Source organism: Emydura macquarii, unplaced genomic scaffold, assembly GCF_026122565.2.
Source record: "Emydura macquarii macquarii isolate MOO-44397 ecotype Brisbane River unplaced genomic scaffold, CSIRO-AGI_Emac_v2 contig_1451, whole genome shotgun sequence".
In the NCBI taxonomy this organism is placed as follows: Eukaryota; Metazoa; Chordata; order Testudines; family Chelidae; genus Emydura; species Emydura macquarii.
Window position 1 is genome coordinate 4,282,745 of NW_027131588.1, and position 17,049 is coordinate 4,299,793.

The window sequence follows — 17,049 nt, forward strand, 5'->3', positions numbered from 1 at the left end:
TTTTATAGGGACAGTCCTGGTATTCAGGACTTTGTCTTATATAGGTGCCTATTCCCCCCCACACACACACAATTTTTCATACTTGCTATCTGGTCACCCTATATGCAAGAGTGCACTGAAGGCATGATGTTACTAGAAACTGATCTGAATCCATGCTTTTTCCTTAGTGGGAGAAAGTATTTACCCTAATCCATCCCCTAACTCTGCATTGTAAAAATCTCAACATAAATTGTTTATTTTAAATTAAATTATTTATAAGGCACCCATCAATAGGCATACTAAAAGGCAGTGCACCACAAACATCAAAAGAAAAACCAGCAGACTAAAACCCAAAGGTCTAGTACAAATGCAAACCATACAGGCCTCAGGTACGCCCACCTCTCAAATGAAGGGGATCAATTCTCAATTGACACAAAGAATAAGGATGGAAAGGTGACAGCAAGCATAAAAGCCCCAAGAGAATAGAGGGAATATAAGGAAATGAGAAGAGGGACTGATGCTTTTTGGCTCATGATTTGGTGTTGTGACATCATGATTCCCTATTTTTGTTCATAGAGTGAGAGAGAGTCATTTTCTGGACCGACCTCTTAAGTATGGTGCAAGTGATGTGTGTGTGCTAGGATTGTATGTTTACTTCCTCTATTGGAGGCTTACTAGCAAGTTTTAAATAATTCTCAAAGATACTTTTAAGAATTATTGCACAACAAAGGCTTAAAACTTCTCACATAATCATCTGCATCCTTCCACACAAAGGCCCATGCATAGTACGGCCCCTCCTGAGTTCAGAGACATACCCTTACATGAGGCCCCTGCTTTGGCTATGTCTACACTGACAGCAGCAAAGTCACCGCCATCAGATCGACATATCTGGATCGACTGAGCGGTCAGTGAAGACCCACTCAGTCGATCCAGAAGTCGATGTAGTAAAACCACCCCCTCAAGTGGCGTAGCGCAGTGAAGACGCAGCGCAGAAGGGAAGCACAGCGGTTGACAGGAGTTACGCAAGTACTCTGCGTAGCTTGCATAACTCCCATTGACTGCCGCCGAATCGGCCGGTAAGTGTAGACCAGGGCTAAGTCTTTTTTAAGTACCCGCTTCTGCAGTGAATTAACGTGACTTCTCTATAAAACTGCCACCACTGTTTCCTTCTCCTAACTTCAGCCTGTATGTCTCTCCCCCCCTTAGAGATCCTCAGAACAGAGACCTTCTTTTGAATATTCAGCAAGCCTCTACTACATGATGGGCAATCATGTAAATAATCCTCATCATCATAGACAGCATTAAGGAGCGGACAGGTTAATACACCTGCCCTTCTGCATTCCTACCCTAGAGACAGCTGTTCAAATCTCAGTTCAGTTTCAAGTGAAAATAAATTTGACATGTTCATCTTAATACCTGCTGTGCACAAAACCATCATACAACTTCATTTCTCAACAGGAGCCTAGAACTTGAACAAAGATATACTGTATTTCTTTCCTGACTCTAGCACACCACTTGTCTTCCCTGGAAGTTTACACTAGAAAATAACTAAACTTAGTCAATCTTTTCCAAGAGCACAACATTTACACAACACATACAAAGAAAACAACATATCCTTGGACAAAACTGAAACCTAGGAAATTCCTCAGAAATTTTGCTGATTTTCTTTAATTGAGCTTCTTATTTTTTAAAATAATTTTCAATGGTATTGTTTGAAAGCATTTAAAGAAAAAAAATATAGGCCCCTCAGATAGCTATAATTTAAAAATAGGACATAAAGCTAAGGAATTACCTTTACAGAGATATAAAAAGATCTATGCACAGTTGCACACCTATATTCGCATATGCTATTGCTCATGCTGGTGCATGTAGATCAGGCAAATTCACATGCGGATAGTTCACCGGACAACCAAATTGTATTAAAATCACCCACTTTGCAAGCACCATCATGGTAGCAGAATGTCTGAATACACAAATTGCACAGCTATATGTTCACAGATAATAAAACCTTTCACTTTTAAAAAAGTTGCATCCCTCAAAAGGTGTATGCTTGTGCTACAGATTTGATAAATATTCCAGTCACTTAAATTAGTAAAATCATTTAAATAGAGAGAAATCCCATTTATCTCCCCACCCTACACATAGTAAGAACTATTTCATTCACTTTTCAGAAAATTCCTGATAATGTTTGCAGGCATCCCTTCACTTCAACTATCATGTTCCCACAGCCATCAACCACAGAACTCATTCTGTGCATCTTTTTAAATGTCAGCATTAAATCTTTCCTTGCTACTTGTGCATTATGTTCACCTCAGAATTTCAACAGACTGCTTTTATGTAAGATTTTACTACTATTATTGCTGTAATACTCTCAGGCAACCAGTTCCTCTATCTCAAACACAAAAAGAGTGAAATTCAGAATAAAACATAGTGTGGTAAATACTCTATAAAAAATATTTGTTGTCCATGTAAAATAGCATTGAGATTAATGCAAGAACTACAGGAAACCAAGGGCCAGATTGTGTCTGGCTGCTACTCAGCTGCATGGAGGGGCCAGTAATCTTCCACCAGTTGCACTCCCATGCAAGGAGCAGTCTCAGCCAGTCACCTAGCGCTTCAGAATGCCTAGCCTGCTCCCTGTGCACTGGCTAACCCAAAGAGAATTGTAGGATTTCTGCATCCAAGAACCATAGCCATGCCCCTCTCACACAAGTCAGTGGAATAGCTAGATGCTGAGGCACATGCACAATTTGGTCCTAAAGGTTATTCATTAAAACTAATTTTATACTCAAGCTCTCTCTCACGAGAAAAAAAAAAAAATCTAATCCAGCCAATATAGCAGAGGTGTCTACTTTCTTGCCCACGCTGATGAAGTGCAGAAAGTCTAATGTCTTATTTTGTGCCTTTTTGTTGCCTACTATTTGTTGTTATTTCTATATAAGGAAATGGCCCCATGGTGCTTGTGGACCTGAACCTTCCGTGAGAATTAGTGGCTACTCCCGCGTCCATCTTTCTATACAACCATAGGCCATACCTCCAGTAGTGAAGAGATTCAGTGTAACACAAAAGGATCATGATCACAGTTCTTTAGAACTAAGCTCTTTCTTTCCATGTGTTTGTACCAAAGGGAAGCAGGATCTGGCCCAAAGCGATCATTCAATATGAAGGCAAAATAGGAGTGACTACCCATCCTCAGATTTGATTTCTATATACAAATCCATTCTTAAACTACATGGTATGCTTGCCTACGACTGTGATAAATCACACACACAGTGCATGCCAACGGATGGATATAAAGCCTCAGATTCTCATCTGATGAGAATGAGGTTAGTTCCATGGAAGTCAATGGTGCTATATCAGCTGAAGACCTGTCCCCAATTCCATAATAATGTATCCTGACTGTATCCTTTTTTGAACAGTGGCAGTAGTCACTCTTCTGACAACTTTCCACATGTCATCATTTCCTACAGTACACAGCAATAAGCTACAGTCAAACAGGTAGAAAAATCTATCTGTATACACAAGCTTCAGGACTTAAACCAATCTACTGAAGTCAATGGGAGTCTTTCCACTTATTTTAATGGGCTTTGGATCAGCCCTTCCATTTTTTATTATAAATTTTACTGTTCAACATTCGTTACTTTTTCACAAGCAGCAATCAGATAAACATAAGCTTTTACAACATTTTAACCTTTTCTCTACTACTGTCCTACCTGATCTTTCAGCTGGTGGACAGAAGTCTGAAGGTTCAGGATCTGGCTGAAGAGAGGGCTCTGCAGCACTGATTTTAGCAAGCTCAACTTCTCCTCATTTGCTACGTCACCTCGTTCCCGCAGTTTCGCCTGCAGTCGCTCCACTGCCTGCAGGGCCCTGTATGTATCTGCAATGAGATTCATTATCAGTCAGCAGCAGCTTACAAAAGGTCACCTGCCACTAGCGGAGGCTATACAAACATCACCACTTTCCTATCTGCTAAAATCAGAGATGGGTGATATTTTTCAAATTTGCACATTAAGTGAAAAATATTGAACATTAACAAAAATTCTAAAAAACAAAAAATAAAAACAAAGACCAATTCTGCTCTTAGTTATGTGTAGAGCCTTGCAAAGCCATGGCTATCCACTTTATATCCACGAACCATTTTTGTGGTTTGGATGCACATACAAATTTTGTATCCACACAGAGCTCTAGTTATGTGGCTGCAATTCCCATTGACATCAATGGAAAGTCAGAAGCCAGTAGGAGTTGCACATGTCCATGCAGAATGGGTCCTAAACATGAAAGATGGTTCATATAAACTCAGGTGCAGGAATCACAGCTAATCAGCTTTCAATGGATTGTAAAACAAACACCATTAAGCAGCGATAGTTGGGGGGAGAATTCACAATTTTCCAACCAGCTCTATCCTTCAATATTATTAAATATGAAAAAATAAAACAGGAATAATGTATATTACCTAGAAAATGTGCATTTCAAAATACATGCATGAACACAAGAATCCAAACACAGACATTTCTATATACAGTAACTATGTCTGATAAAATGTAGTTCAACTGTCTTATACAGTATTGTCTTAAATTCAGATCTAGCATGTAAACCTCATTTGACCACAAATAAATATAAAACCTCACCTATTGCTTCCAGCATGTTTTCCACTGCTCAATTTCTAGCCCAAAATTGCAAATGGCAACTTAAATACTTTCCTAAAAGGAAACAGAAGTAGAAAAGAAAATGTTCACATTAAGAGAATCAAATCCTAAAACACAGAAGTTCTTGGAAAACAATCAACACAGTCACTCTTTCAACAATTAAGATAAACTAGCAGTTGATTATATTCTAGAAGTTGTTTTTGAGCCTGAAAACTGAGACTGGAAACTATTTTGTGGATTATTCATAATGTTTCTAGATTTCCATAACAATGGTGTTATTTGCATACTGATGTGCAAGGTGTAGTGTACTATTTAAACCAGAAGCTGTAAATGTATTTCCCAAGTAACACTGTACAAAATTTGATGGCTTTGTTTGCATGAGCACATGTGAAGTACTGCCTGCAATATCAGTTTCCATGAGTTTCATGCACAATTTCTGTTTTTGAGTTCCAACTGTCAGAATCCATAGTTTTGCATCAAAACAAACAAAACTACACGTTTCAAAGAATATACGCACTCAGTATTGTCATTTATCATTTTACACAGCATCAAAAAATCTGACAGACACTTCACTATCAAGGCCTTGCAGTCTAAACAGACAAACAAAGGATGGAAGATAGATACAACAAAAAAACAAAGAGATGGAAAGGTAAAGATTGAGTATGTATTTTGTTAGCTCCATGATTATTGTGTGCTTATATTGAATACATGTTCATGTAAAGGCTTTTAATCAGCACAAGTTTGAGATGTGTCAACTCCTCATGAGTGATGAAAGCCACATGTATACTATGTGGGTCATGCAAAATGACTTCCATTAAAACCTTTATACATCATATTGGCATGTGTTTTGTATGTATGATATTTTACAGACTATTTCATAAATGTTTTAGAAAGATTTAAAAATTATTATTGAGGAGACTATTTTTTTAAAATCCATCCGCCTGAAAAGCCAGGAGCTTCACTTACCATGAAGCCACCTGTACAAGACCTCAGACGGAGCCACAGAAAATTCATAACATTTCCTTACATAGCTCTTCTATGTTTAAAAAGTCACAGTTTTAAAATGTAATATCTTGCAGCCCTACAGGACTAGAAAGGGATAACTCCCATCTCAAGCTCTACAGTACCAAGAGACAGTGAGCTTTAACGCATTCTGGTCCAGGATTGAATCTTATCTTGGAACTCAAACAGCTGCAATTTTTTCCCCCACAACAGTGATTTGGGGTGGGGAAGAATTCTATATGCATCCACATTTTATTTGATATTTTCATTTAATTAAGAAAATGGTGCCTTTCTGAAGTCGCTCAAAGGTCTAGAGCATTTGGGTGCTGGGAAGGGGGATTAGTGGGCAGAGTGCAGGCAGGTGCATGATAAAATGCATCTATCACAAGTTTGTGCATTTTAATCACACAGCTATTACTTCCATATATCTGATAATATTCCATTCATGTGTGATATATATGCAATATATTGTATCCCAACTTAAATCTGGTTAACACATCATAGTGCAGAGAACTGTGGTCTATAGGTGTTTGGAAGAAGTGCGTTGTCAAAGGGACAAGAGAGTGGGAGACATGGTCGAACTGATCATATTGGCAGTTGTGCATATTGGGACAGCACAAATGAAGGCATGGGGGCAGGAGTAGGAGATCGACCCAATAGGGCAGTCAATCACACAGGTTGGGCCGAATGAAAGGGAAACCCCTCACCACAGAGAAACTGAGAAAAGACCCACCCACCCAGATTCACTTCAACAAGTCTCAAACAATGGAGAATGGCTGATAAACCTGAACTGTTTCGAGTTAGTGGAGAAACCAAAAATCCAGGGGGTTTCAAGACCATTTCTGTGCAAACCTCTCTCTTGTTCCAACAAGTCTTAAAATTTCACACCATTTTATTTTTGGATTCTTTCACCGATTCGCAGTTACTTGAATCATTCATTTTCTTTTTCACAGCCATTCACCACTTCAGATCAAGCTTGGAATTCAGCTTCTCCAAGTGAGAGAACGAAAAGTAACCTTATCTCATGACCCACGTTACACTGACACACAAAGCAGTAACTGATGCTACTAGCCCTAATGAATTTGTTCTCTCATTTCATCTGGCATAGCCAATGCCCACACGTGCCTAACAGAAGGAGGCCTTGGGGTTTCACTAGATCAGCCTCCATAACATTGCATATAGTGATATTTTATGAGAGTGGATGGATGACATGGTTCTAAATATTGAAGAGGGATTAGCTTCCCCCAACCAGATTGTCCAGCTACCTTGTTTGGGTTTTATTTATTCAGGGAGGTAGGGGAGAGAGACATTGAGAGGGGGAAGTTTGCATGATAAAATTAAAAATTTTAGGTTCCAGATATTTCATCTCATTAGGATACTGTTATGTTCGGTCATGTTAAAAGAGTCTGTTTTGGAGTCTGCTCTTTATATGATCCTTTCAGTTTTGGATACTTGCTATATAACTATCATGTTGTCAGCAAACTAATTATTTAATTTGGCATTTCTATATTTCAGCAAGGGTCTCATTAACTGATCCTAAAAGTGAAATAAAAGCCTACTGTGTTTTTTGGTTGGTTGTGTCAGTAATCTGGGCAGGACTAAAGCAGAACAATCAGTAGCTTCTCAATCATAAAGGCTTTACACTACTATGTGTTGGCCTAACTATATATTTAACCACATAAACACCATGAGCAGTTACCACAAAAGCTCTTGGCTCATAAATAAATAGCTTTTATTTTAATATTTTCCAGGTATTTCCACTCATTGGGACAAATTCTACCTTCAGATATAGAGGCATAGCTGAATTTAGACCTGTATATGAGCGCAGAATTCAGTGTATCGTTTGTATTACACTCTTAGGGGACTGAAAATAAGGTGCATTTCCTTTTTGATTTTCTCATTCTCAGTATGGCTACTCTGATTAGTTATTTGTATTAAAGTAGCACCAAGAGGCCCCCATCCAGCTCCTTTACAGACACATCTGATTAAAAAAAAAAAAAAAAGAGCCCATGTCCCCAGAGAGTTTACTATCTTAGCTTGTCGTAGATTTGATTACACTGCTTCTACTAAAGCTGAAGCCACCATTTCTCACAACTACTCTATGCACTAGCTTCATCAGTAGCGCCTATGCTAATATGCACAATTACAGCAAGGTTAGTTGGACACCTGTTGCTGTAATGTTAACAGGATAGCTTGTGTGTTATTCTTGGCTAGATTAATTAAAAAAAGGTGTCGGGGGTGTTATAAATCAGACATAAATAGCATAATTCATCAAACAAGATCTTTAAGGTAGCTTTTAAAAGTCCCTTCAGTGTTAGCCTAATTCTGCTCCCACTTCAACCAATGATAAGATTCCCACTTATTTCATTGGGAGCAGAGTTAAGCCAATGCTGAGTGCTTTCTTGGCCTTAGAATCTCCACCACTGGAGCCTGCATTGTTTAATGTTATTGTCTTTTTTATTATGATAACTTTTATGAACCCTAATCAAGAGCCAGGGCACTATGCCAGGCACTGTAGAAATCAATCAGTGGACAATCCCTGCCCCAGAGAGCTTACCATCTGCATGTCAGACATGATGGAACAGGTGGACAAATCAAACAAACAGAGTGGGGGTCAATTGGAGGATGAGGTAAAAAAATTAAAAGTATTGCAGAAAAACGCAGTCACGGGTTGATGACGGTGATACGGCAACAAAATTAGACATTAGAACTAGAGAGGCAGGATCTAATTCCCTCAAACTCAGTAACTGGAAAGAAAAGTGAAACTGCGCTCCTATTGTACAAAACAGTATACCAGTAACTGATGAAGAGTGAATTGGACATTTAAAATTTAAATTATAATTCAAGGTGTTGCTAAGCAGGAGAGGCAATGATCATCATCATGATTATTTAAATATGAGGTTAAATTCACACTAAGGTTTATCATGGTGTAGGTACAGGAAGAACAAGGAAGTGGCAAAAGTGGCAGCACCTTTTCCCGTTTGCTGGGGAAGGTCAACAGAGGACCGAAATAGCAACAAAATGTAGGTGACACTGGCTAAAAAGAGGTTTGGTGAGGACAGATTCAATGCCTCCCATCCACCCTTCTGCTAGAGAAGTCACCTCCTACATCCTAGAGGTAGAGGTTAAAGCTGCCACCCCCTACATCCCAGAATAATCTCAAAGGGAGACAGCAGCAGCAATGCACTTGCTCTCCTTTGGCTTGAATCCTCCCCTGTTGCTGCAGGAGAAAATAATTTATTCCTCCCTATTTCAACTTTAGGGCCAATTCTGCAGAGTGATTAGCAAGAAGTGCTCACCATGTTGCAGCTTTGAACACTTAATGGCAGTGCCTAATCCTGCACCACTGACATCAATAGGAGCAGAAGCAGGGCCTTCATGAATTTAGCCATAAGTTTTATGTTGACAGTACCCCTTTAACTATAGGGGTCAAACCAAATTTAACTCAATGGTCAAAAGCTTCACCAAAAAAAAAAAAAAAAAAAAAAAAAAGTGACCCACATCTAATGAGAGTTCTTTTATGTTTGATCATATAATTTCCAAGACAGTACTTCATCGATTGGTACTCCATCTAGCATTTCACAAATCCTTTTTAAATAAATACCTTGGAAGCTAATGCTTATAGCGCTGGATTAGGAAACACGCAATGCCAAAGATAGAAAGGACAGTAATAGGCTTTATCCTATATTCATGACTGTACTGGCAGTGTTTTCAGAACACAACAGAAATGTCTGTATTAAGACTAATATCCAGGCCCAAACGCTGGCTAAAAGGCTTAGAGACTAAACAGAAATTGCTTCAATTAAACTAAAAAAATATTCATGGCACACATTTTATATACACTGGGGCCAACGTTTTCAAACATTCAATCTACATTTAGACTTGAATTTGGCCAGCTTGGTGAGCCTTTTTTCACCCCCTCATTTTGATCATGGTCCTTGTCTTCCACCCCTCCCTCCCCCACTGTCTGGCTGCCACTCAGATGCCATCTTGTGTTGTTGTCAGTGCCACTGAATACAAACTGCAGCCCACAAGCAGGAGATATCGCTATCTACTACCAAATCTCCCTGCGACTGCAGCTTGTAATCCCCAAAGGGAAGCATGTAGCCTCCTTGCCACTACTGGCTGCAACCCTCTGGGGGAGGCAAAATTGAACTCTGGGCTCCCACACAGTATACAAATACGGTTTTGCTTTGATCGTGTTATTTTGTTTCTAAGGTATATGGGTGGGTTAATTAGCCTCCCCCACCGAACCCTGCTATATTCTTATTTTCACCTCTGTGGATAATCATGGCTATATACTGCCCAAAGTGCTTTCCTATGAGTGCCTGCAAAAGTCAAGTGAAACAGACCAGAATTGCATGGACTGTATCGCTTTCCCTGTACTCAGTAAGTGCTATGCACAAAACACAAACTTCTGCTGGCGGTGCTTGAGAGATTGGGAATGCATAAAGGGAGCAGAGAGAAGGAAAGTGTTTCTGAGCAGACAGACAAGGTAATAAGAAGAAACAGAGGAGTGATATACAGAGGGGAAGGCACAAGAAAAGGTTGATCTAATGTTTTACTGACAGGACATCCATGTTTCTGACTGAGATTAACCACTTCTTCTCTCAGCTAGTACAGCCTAGAGCACACCCCTCTGCATGAGGGCAGAACAGATTTAATACAAGCAAAAGCAATTTGCACTGAGGATTTAATACAAGCAAAAGCAATTTGCACTGTTCTACACTGTTCATGAACCAAGCAAATTTCCCTTGACTAGAAAAAAATGTAACTGACAGGCCCAAGCAGCCTGAAATTTATATTTTTAAAAAGTTATACTAATAAAAGAAGATTCTGAGACCCTTAAAGTAAAAAAGCAATTGAGCATTTAAAAAAATAGACAGTTCACAAACCACTGTAGGTCATATGAAGACTAAATAATTCCACATAAAAGCATTACCCCCAATCTCTGAAAATCTAGTATAATTTCGTATGAACAAAGATGAAAAAGATGCACAACCTAAAGGATAACAGATGCACTGAACATATATTAATTATGCCAGTGAATAAAAGTTTTGTATTTTAGCTAAAAAGTCATGTTAAACATTTGAGGGATGGATGCAAAAGTAATTTGAACATTTAAATTAACTGTTTTATTTAGTTTATTTTTATAAGTTTTATTGTGCTAACACTTTTGTATATTGCTGTTTAATTGGAATTTAGCAGAACAGTGTATAAATTATCTATACACCTGTTCTTATTCCAGTCTGTTCTTTACTTATTACTTTACTTATTAGTAAATAGAATACTTGGATGTAATTTTAATTAAGTATATCATTAGTGATCCAAAATTTTGAACATGTTTAAGACATTTTTTCCTACTGACACATGCACCTGATTCCATTTATTCAGAATTATTTTAACTACTATTAACTGCAGGCAATATTATAAAATGGAAGTCTATTACAAGAACTGAATTTTTTATAAGGGAGTTGCGTTTTTTTAATTAATTGTTTTAATATAGCTTCTATATGAAATGTAAACCTGTATTACAGGGATAGAATTACTGTATATATATCTGTGTCACTTCAACCAATTTATAAAACAAAGGAAACTTTTCAACAAATACACCTTGGAAATCAGTATTTCAAATCCAAACAAGTTTACACTCTTAAACATTTATAAATTGAACCATTTCCTCTAAAACATCTAAATATTTTACAGAATAATGAATGGTTCCCAGCACAATAAGGAACAGTTTAAAAAGTCTCTCCAGATTCAGTATTTTCCTTACAACTGAAGGACACAAATTTAAAACAATAATTTTCTCATCATATTCTATTCTGTACGAATGAAAAAAAGACTATTAAATTCAGTATATTTTAACGTCATATTAGAATACATAACAGAGTTTTCTTCTGACTATACTAATGTTTTCAATCTAAAGAACTACTCCAGAGAATTTCACCAACTTGGCACCTTAATTCCGTTTCGGCCATTTCTTTCACAACTAGCAGCCCAAACTGCCCCAAAGCTTTTTCTAAGATAGTATATCGAGGGCACATATTTACACATACATGTATAGACCGATATATAAAAGAAACAAAATTGCATATTACAGTATAATCTGTTTAGTAGTCCCAATGAGTGAAATAAAAATATCATTACCATGAATATTAAATTAATAAGGTCATATTCATTAAATATGGTAGCCTGGTGACTTAAGGTATATCAGTAGGACACTAGCAAAAGTCAGCTGATTTATTTAACCCTGTGAATTTCACAGAAATCATAATCTATGTGGTAACTATATTATTTTGTATTTTACTTTTTTGGAGCCTGGATTGGATGATTCAGAAAACCTTCCTAATTGTTTTAAATCTGATGATTAAAGTGTGGCCTGTGTGCTAGGAGATTTATCCTACAATGAAATATTCAAATTGGTCTATAAATTGATAGGCTGTAAACAGTTTCATTGAACTGTCTTCTGTGGATTTCAAAGACACAAAACCAGAAAAAAAATATGGGATATATACTAGCATTAAAGCACAGCTGTCCTTGTTTCCTCATGCTGATATCGATTAGTTGCCCTAGAACAGATTTTATCCCAAAGAAGAAAATGTATTCAGACAAAAAACTTCTCAATAGTAGGCTGGAGTGTATGGTTCTAGAAGTATATTCATAAAAGCCAGTGATGTAAGTTGCTGATTACAGGCACATTTCTCTGCTAGGGAAAAGCATTAGTGTGGTACCAAAATGGATAATCAGCGGGGGGGGAGAAACAATATAGGAAACCAAAGTAGGTAAGTATCTGTGGGTGCATGTTTTCTGTCTCTAAATAAAACTGGGATGCTGAAAGAAAATAAAAAATTATTCAAAAATATCTTTCTATGCTATTTATTATTTTTCTGACCAGATCAGGGTTATTATATAAATTAGTCATTTTCACGATATAACTACTCTACTATGCATTTTGTACCACTCTTCCATTCAGAACTAAGCAAGGTAACTATAGCAACTTAACATCAACTATCCCAGACAATTGCAAAATAAAAGCAACAATCACAGACACTGGATATCTAATTCTCCAAACATATTTTAACACTAACAGAATATGTCTATACAGTTAGAATTATATCATAATTTTATTTTCTTATGCACATTAAATTAAAACACTACAAATGGCATAGTTTTCTCTATCTTATCAAGAAAAAAAATCTTGGATGTCTTCCGTAAGTGACTGACACTTTCTGCATAACACAATGGAATTTCCAAGTTTCCCTTCAAAGAAAATGTTGGCTAATCAGGAAAGTTTTAAGGAGATATGATATGTGAACAGAGACATCTAATGACAAATTCATGAATGATGAAGCTAAATAGGAAGCAAACTCATTTTCTTAGATACGCTGTTTAATTACACTTTTAAAAATCAAATTACTTTTTACATAACATTCCCCCACTTTTTCCCCTCTTAGTTTTGATATCCACCTCCCCCATCTGTCCATTTGAAAAGTGATATTAATGTAATGGGCCTTGTACTGCTAAAAATGAAATTAATGGACATTTCTCCACTGACTTTAGTGGGAGCAGGATTGGGTCCTTACAAATACTACTTAGATTGTAAGCTCTCCTGGGCAGGGACTTGTCTTTTTGTACAGCATCTAGCATCCTGGGGTCCTTCCTGGTTCATGACTAAGGCCCCTCTGTAATACAAATAAAGAACAACAGATACTAATCAGCTCTCAATGCTCAAGCAAAACGTCATGGAAGGGGTTGCTGCTACTCTTCTCCCTGACACGCCCTTACTTGAAAAGAAAATGTCAGTTTTGCTGGGATTTCTTGTAAATAGGCTGCAGTTGATATAGGACAAACATACTAGTGATGTATGAGGTTTTATTTTTAAAACTGGGGGAAGGAGGGAGGGTTGAGTCAAAATGCCAGCAGGCAAAGTCATGCATCCATCTCATGAAATGTACATATGAAATAGAGTGCCAACATGTTACCTTTGCCTTAGAAGGTATTATAATTTATTCCTCACCTATGTCATCTTCTCACATGTTTAAAAGCATAGACGCCTGAGTAAAAATGATGACAAATTAAATTATCAAGACCAGGCCAAATTCTGTCCTTGGATACCTCACACAATTCCTAATGGGTAAAAATGTCTGCAGAATTCGGCCCGTGTTTGTACTTCTCTGGAAAAATGTCTGAATATGTTGATTAAAAGAAAACTTTTTAAGATCAGAATTCCTGAAATTTCAGTGAAACTGTGAACACAAAGTTATCATGATTTCCCAACACCGAATGTAAAATAGTTGATTTATCACAATATAATGCAACCATTTGTAGGCTCTTCTTAGTAGCTACATCAAATTCTTCAACTTCAGCTTTCATGGAGTCTTTCATAGAAACAGTCTGCCTGCAGGCACTAATTCCGGGAAGAAGGGGTGGAGAAGGGTTTTTAAAAAAGTAGTTCAAAGACAAACGATCACAAGAACTTGGGGAAGGATTTCAGCATTCCGAGGTTCATCCACTCACTACAACTCAAAGCAAAGGGGTCCTACCCCCGCCCCCTGTGAGGGTCAAGTTTTTCAGCTTCACCACACATGCAGTTCTTCTTCCCAGCTGAGCTAGTGCACTGTGCACATTCTGTAGGACTGTTGGTGTTGAAGGAGGATGCTCCTCCTAACCTGCATTCTCACCTTTTGTCTGCTCCAGACAACTAGGCATGAAACATGTTCAAGGACACCCTTAAGTCTCCGCCTCACACACACACACTCACACACAGAGAGAAAACTTGGATACATTTAGTTTTAAATTGGGGCTCAGACTTGATCACGTTGAGGGGGGAGGGAGTGAACAAGATCTGAACTTGGTATTTTGCAAACGAGCAGGGTTTGTGCGTGCAGAGCCCACCGGGCGAGCTGGGTGGGGAGGGGGGCTCCGAGCTGCTCGGAAAGGTTACAAAATGCCCACGGCAGAAGCTACTTGCAGTACCAAGCGGAGACGTGGCTTGTGTTTACAGCAGGATCTCTCCTGGCCCAGGCCGGCGATGGAGCTGCACCGTGACCACTATCCCTTCGCCGCCTCCAGGGACGCGCTCTTAAGAGCCGAGCCAAGCCCAGCCTTCGCGGTGGAGCATCATTCCCACATCCTTCGCCCCAGCCCCGGCCGCTGCACGCCAGCCACCCGCACTCGAGCTCAAGCAAGAAGCAACAGGCTCAGCCCACCGAGCAGCAGCAGCTTCCCCGGCTCAGCGCGAGGCCTTGTGGCGCCCTCTCCCGCGAGCAAAACCCAGCCGCCCCCCGCCCGAGCCCCGGCACAGGAAAACTTTACTGGCGGGGAGGGGGGGTTATGGCTAAATTCCCTCTTGGGCGGGTGAGGGGGGGGAATGCCCGAGCCCCTCCCCCCGCATCCTTTGATAGTGACACCGACGGGGGCCGCCCGGGGCGGGGGAGGGGGCGCAAAAGCAGAGCCCCCGCCCCCACCACGCCATGCCCCCCCCCGGTGCCTCTGCGGGGGCCCCGACAGAACGTTCGGTTCCCCGGGCGGAGCCAGCCCGACCCCCCCGGGCAGCCCCCGGCTTTGCAGCCCCGCCGCGCGCAGCTTACCCGGCTCGCGGCTCCAGGCACCCCGCAGCCGAGCGAGGGCAGGGCAGGGCTGGGCTGGGCTTGGAGGGGGGGGGACCCACTTGCAGCCCTGGTTTGCGGGCTGTGCCGTCCTTCCCGCCCCAAGTAACGGCCCGCAGCGGAGCCGCAGGGTCACACGCAGCGGCTACCATGAAACTTAATCCGGCCCAACCATCCGGCGGCCAGATGCCAGGCCGCCCCCGCCCCTCCGCGGCCAGACGTGCTCGAGCCGAGCCGAGCCCAGCAGAAGTGGGAGTAGGAACCGGCTGCGGAGAAGGAACCATGACAACGGCAGCCAGCAACAGGAGGGGCCCCGCGGGCCGGCCTCGGACTCCGCGCTGCGTCTGCCTGCCCCGCAGCCCAGCCTGCGGAGGGAAGATGCCGGAGGGGGAGCCGCGGACTCGGAGCTGATCTGCACTCGCCGGCTAGGAAGAGAGCGCGGGCAGCTGCAGGAGCAGGAGCAGGCTCGGCGCTGGTTACATTTGCAAAGTGGGGGCCTCGTGTCGTCTCTGGGCGAGGGAAGTGATGATTCGGGGAACAGATACCACTCCGCTTCCTCAACCTGCGATCACCCCGAAAGCTGCATGGTACCTACCTTCCCCCTACAGATTGCACTTGCACCTTCCCGAGGCCCCAAGCACACAGGGCTACTCAAGGCAGCAAAATTACTCACGTAGGTCTGCGCAGCAGAGGGGCTTTAGTGGCCACTTATTAGAAAGCTAGTCCGCTTGCTCGTCTGGTCTGCACTCCAGCTGGGCAGCATTTATTCCCTACAGCTCTTCACCTAGTTTCATTTCCAATCTAATTTTAAAGGGACATCAATTTGCAAGCCAATCAGTTTTTTAGAAGTTTTCGTTGTTTCGTGTATTACACATCCTCTCCTGCAATTACTGGGGTGTTGCAGTCACATTTTCCTTTTTAAAAAAAATCTCTCTTCCTTACCCTGAGAAAGACACAAAAAAGGGAGGGGGAGGAGAGAGAGCTGAGTAACTGTGCACACAAAGGAACATTGCAAGTGACTTACCCAGTGCTATGAAATGTATAAAATAAAGAAACTGGAAAAAATAGACAAAACAGTTGTTTTCTTTAATCTCTTATTTTACTTGGAAGTATATAGCAGATAAAAAAGTTCAGATTTTATGTGAATGCTGTCCCTTTAAATATCCAGAGTGATTGTTTCCTCTACTTCCTTTCAGAAACTTCCACCATCAAATAGATTTGATCACTAGTATATTTGGGCCCAGTCTTATATCTCTTACTCAGGCAAGACTTTTATTAATTGAGGAAAAACTGAATAAATGCCCCCCACTTGTATGCAACTGTTTTCCCTTCTAAAATTGACTGAAGATGAAGAGATTTTCTTATAGAGAAAAAAATGAAGGGCATATGGAGGGGGATTGCTTTGTAATCTGTTTTACAGAAAGGGAGAGAAGAATTGTTTACTTTGAACAGTATAAAGGAACCAAGCATCCTTCTGTTTGTTAAGGGGAAGGGATATTTTGTTGAAGACTTGAACTGAAGAGGGAGGAAGAAAGAAAATTTCTTGAAATAAAAAGTTCCAGTGGGGTAGCCGTGTTAGTCTGTATACAGCAAAAACGAGAGTCCTGTAGCACTTTAAAGACTAACAAATTTAATTTCTGCAGGCATAAGCTTTCATGGGCTGCAACCCATGACATCTTATGCCTGCAGAAATTAAATTTGTTAGTCTTTAAAGTGCTACAGGACTCTTGTTTTTTAAATAAAAAGTTAATTATTAAATAAGATGGAAGGTTCTATAATGTAAAAAAAAAATTTTTTTTTAATTAAAA

The 17,049-nt window shown here is 40.2% G+C and overlaps 1 protein-coding gene across 12 annotated transcripts in view; it reads right to left on the bottom strand.

Moving 5' to 3' along the window:
- Positions 1-17,049, bottom strand: part of MPDZ (multiple PDZ domain crumbs cell polarity complex component) — a 270,908-nt gene that overhangs the window by 226,431 nt on the left and 27,428 nt on the right. For 10 of the 12 annotated variants that reach the window (XM_067553100.1, XM_067553097.1, XM_067553099.1 and 7 more), the window contains exons 3-5: positions 15,837-16,184; positions 4,611-4,682; positions 3,693-3,859 (exon numbers count right to left, since the gene is read on the bottom strand). In XM_067553100.1, coding sequence (XP_067409201.1) covers positions 3,693-3,859; positions 4,611-4,626 — 183 coding nt within the window. In that variant the 5' untranslated portion in view covers positions 4,627-4,682; positions 15,837-16,184. Of the gene's footprint in view, positions 1-3,692; positions 3,860-4,610; positions 4,683-15,223; positions 15,260-15,836; positions 16,185-17,049 lie in introns of those variants that run through there. The other 2 variants (XM_067553090.1, XM_067553092.1) reach the window with 2 other exon arrangements.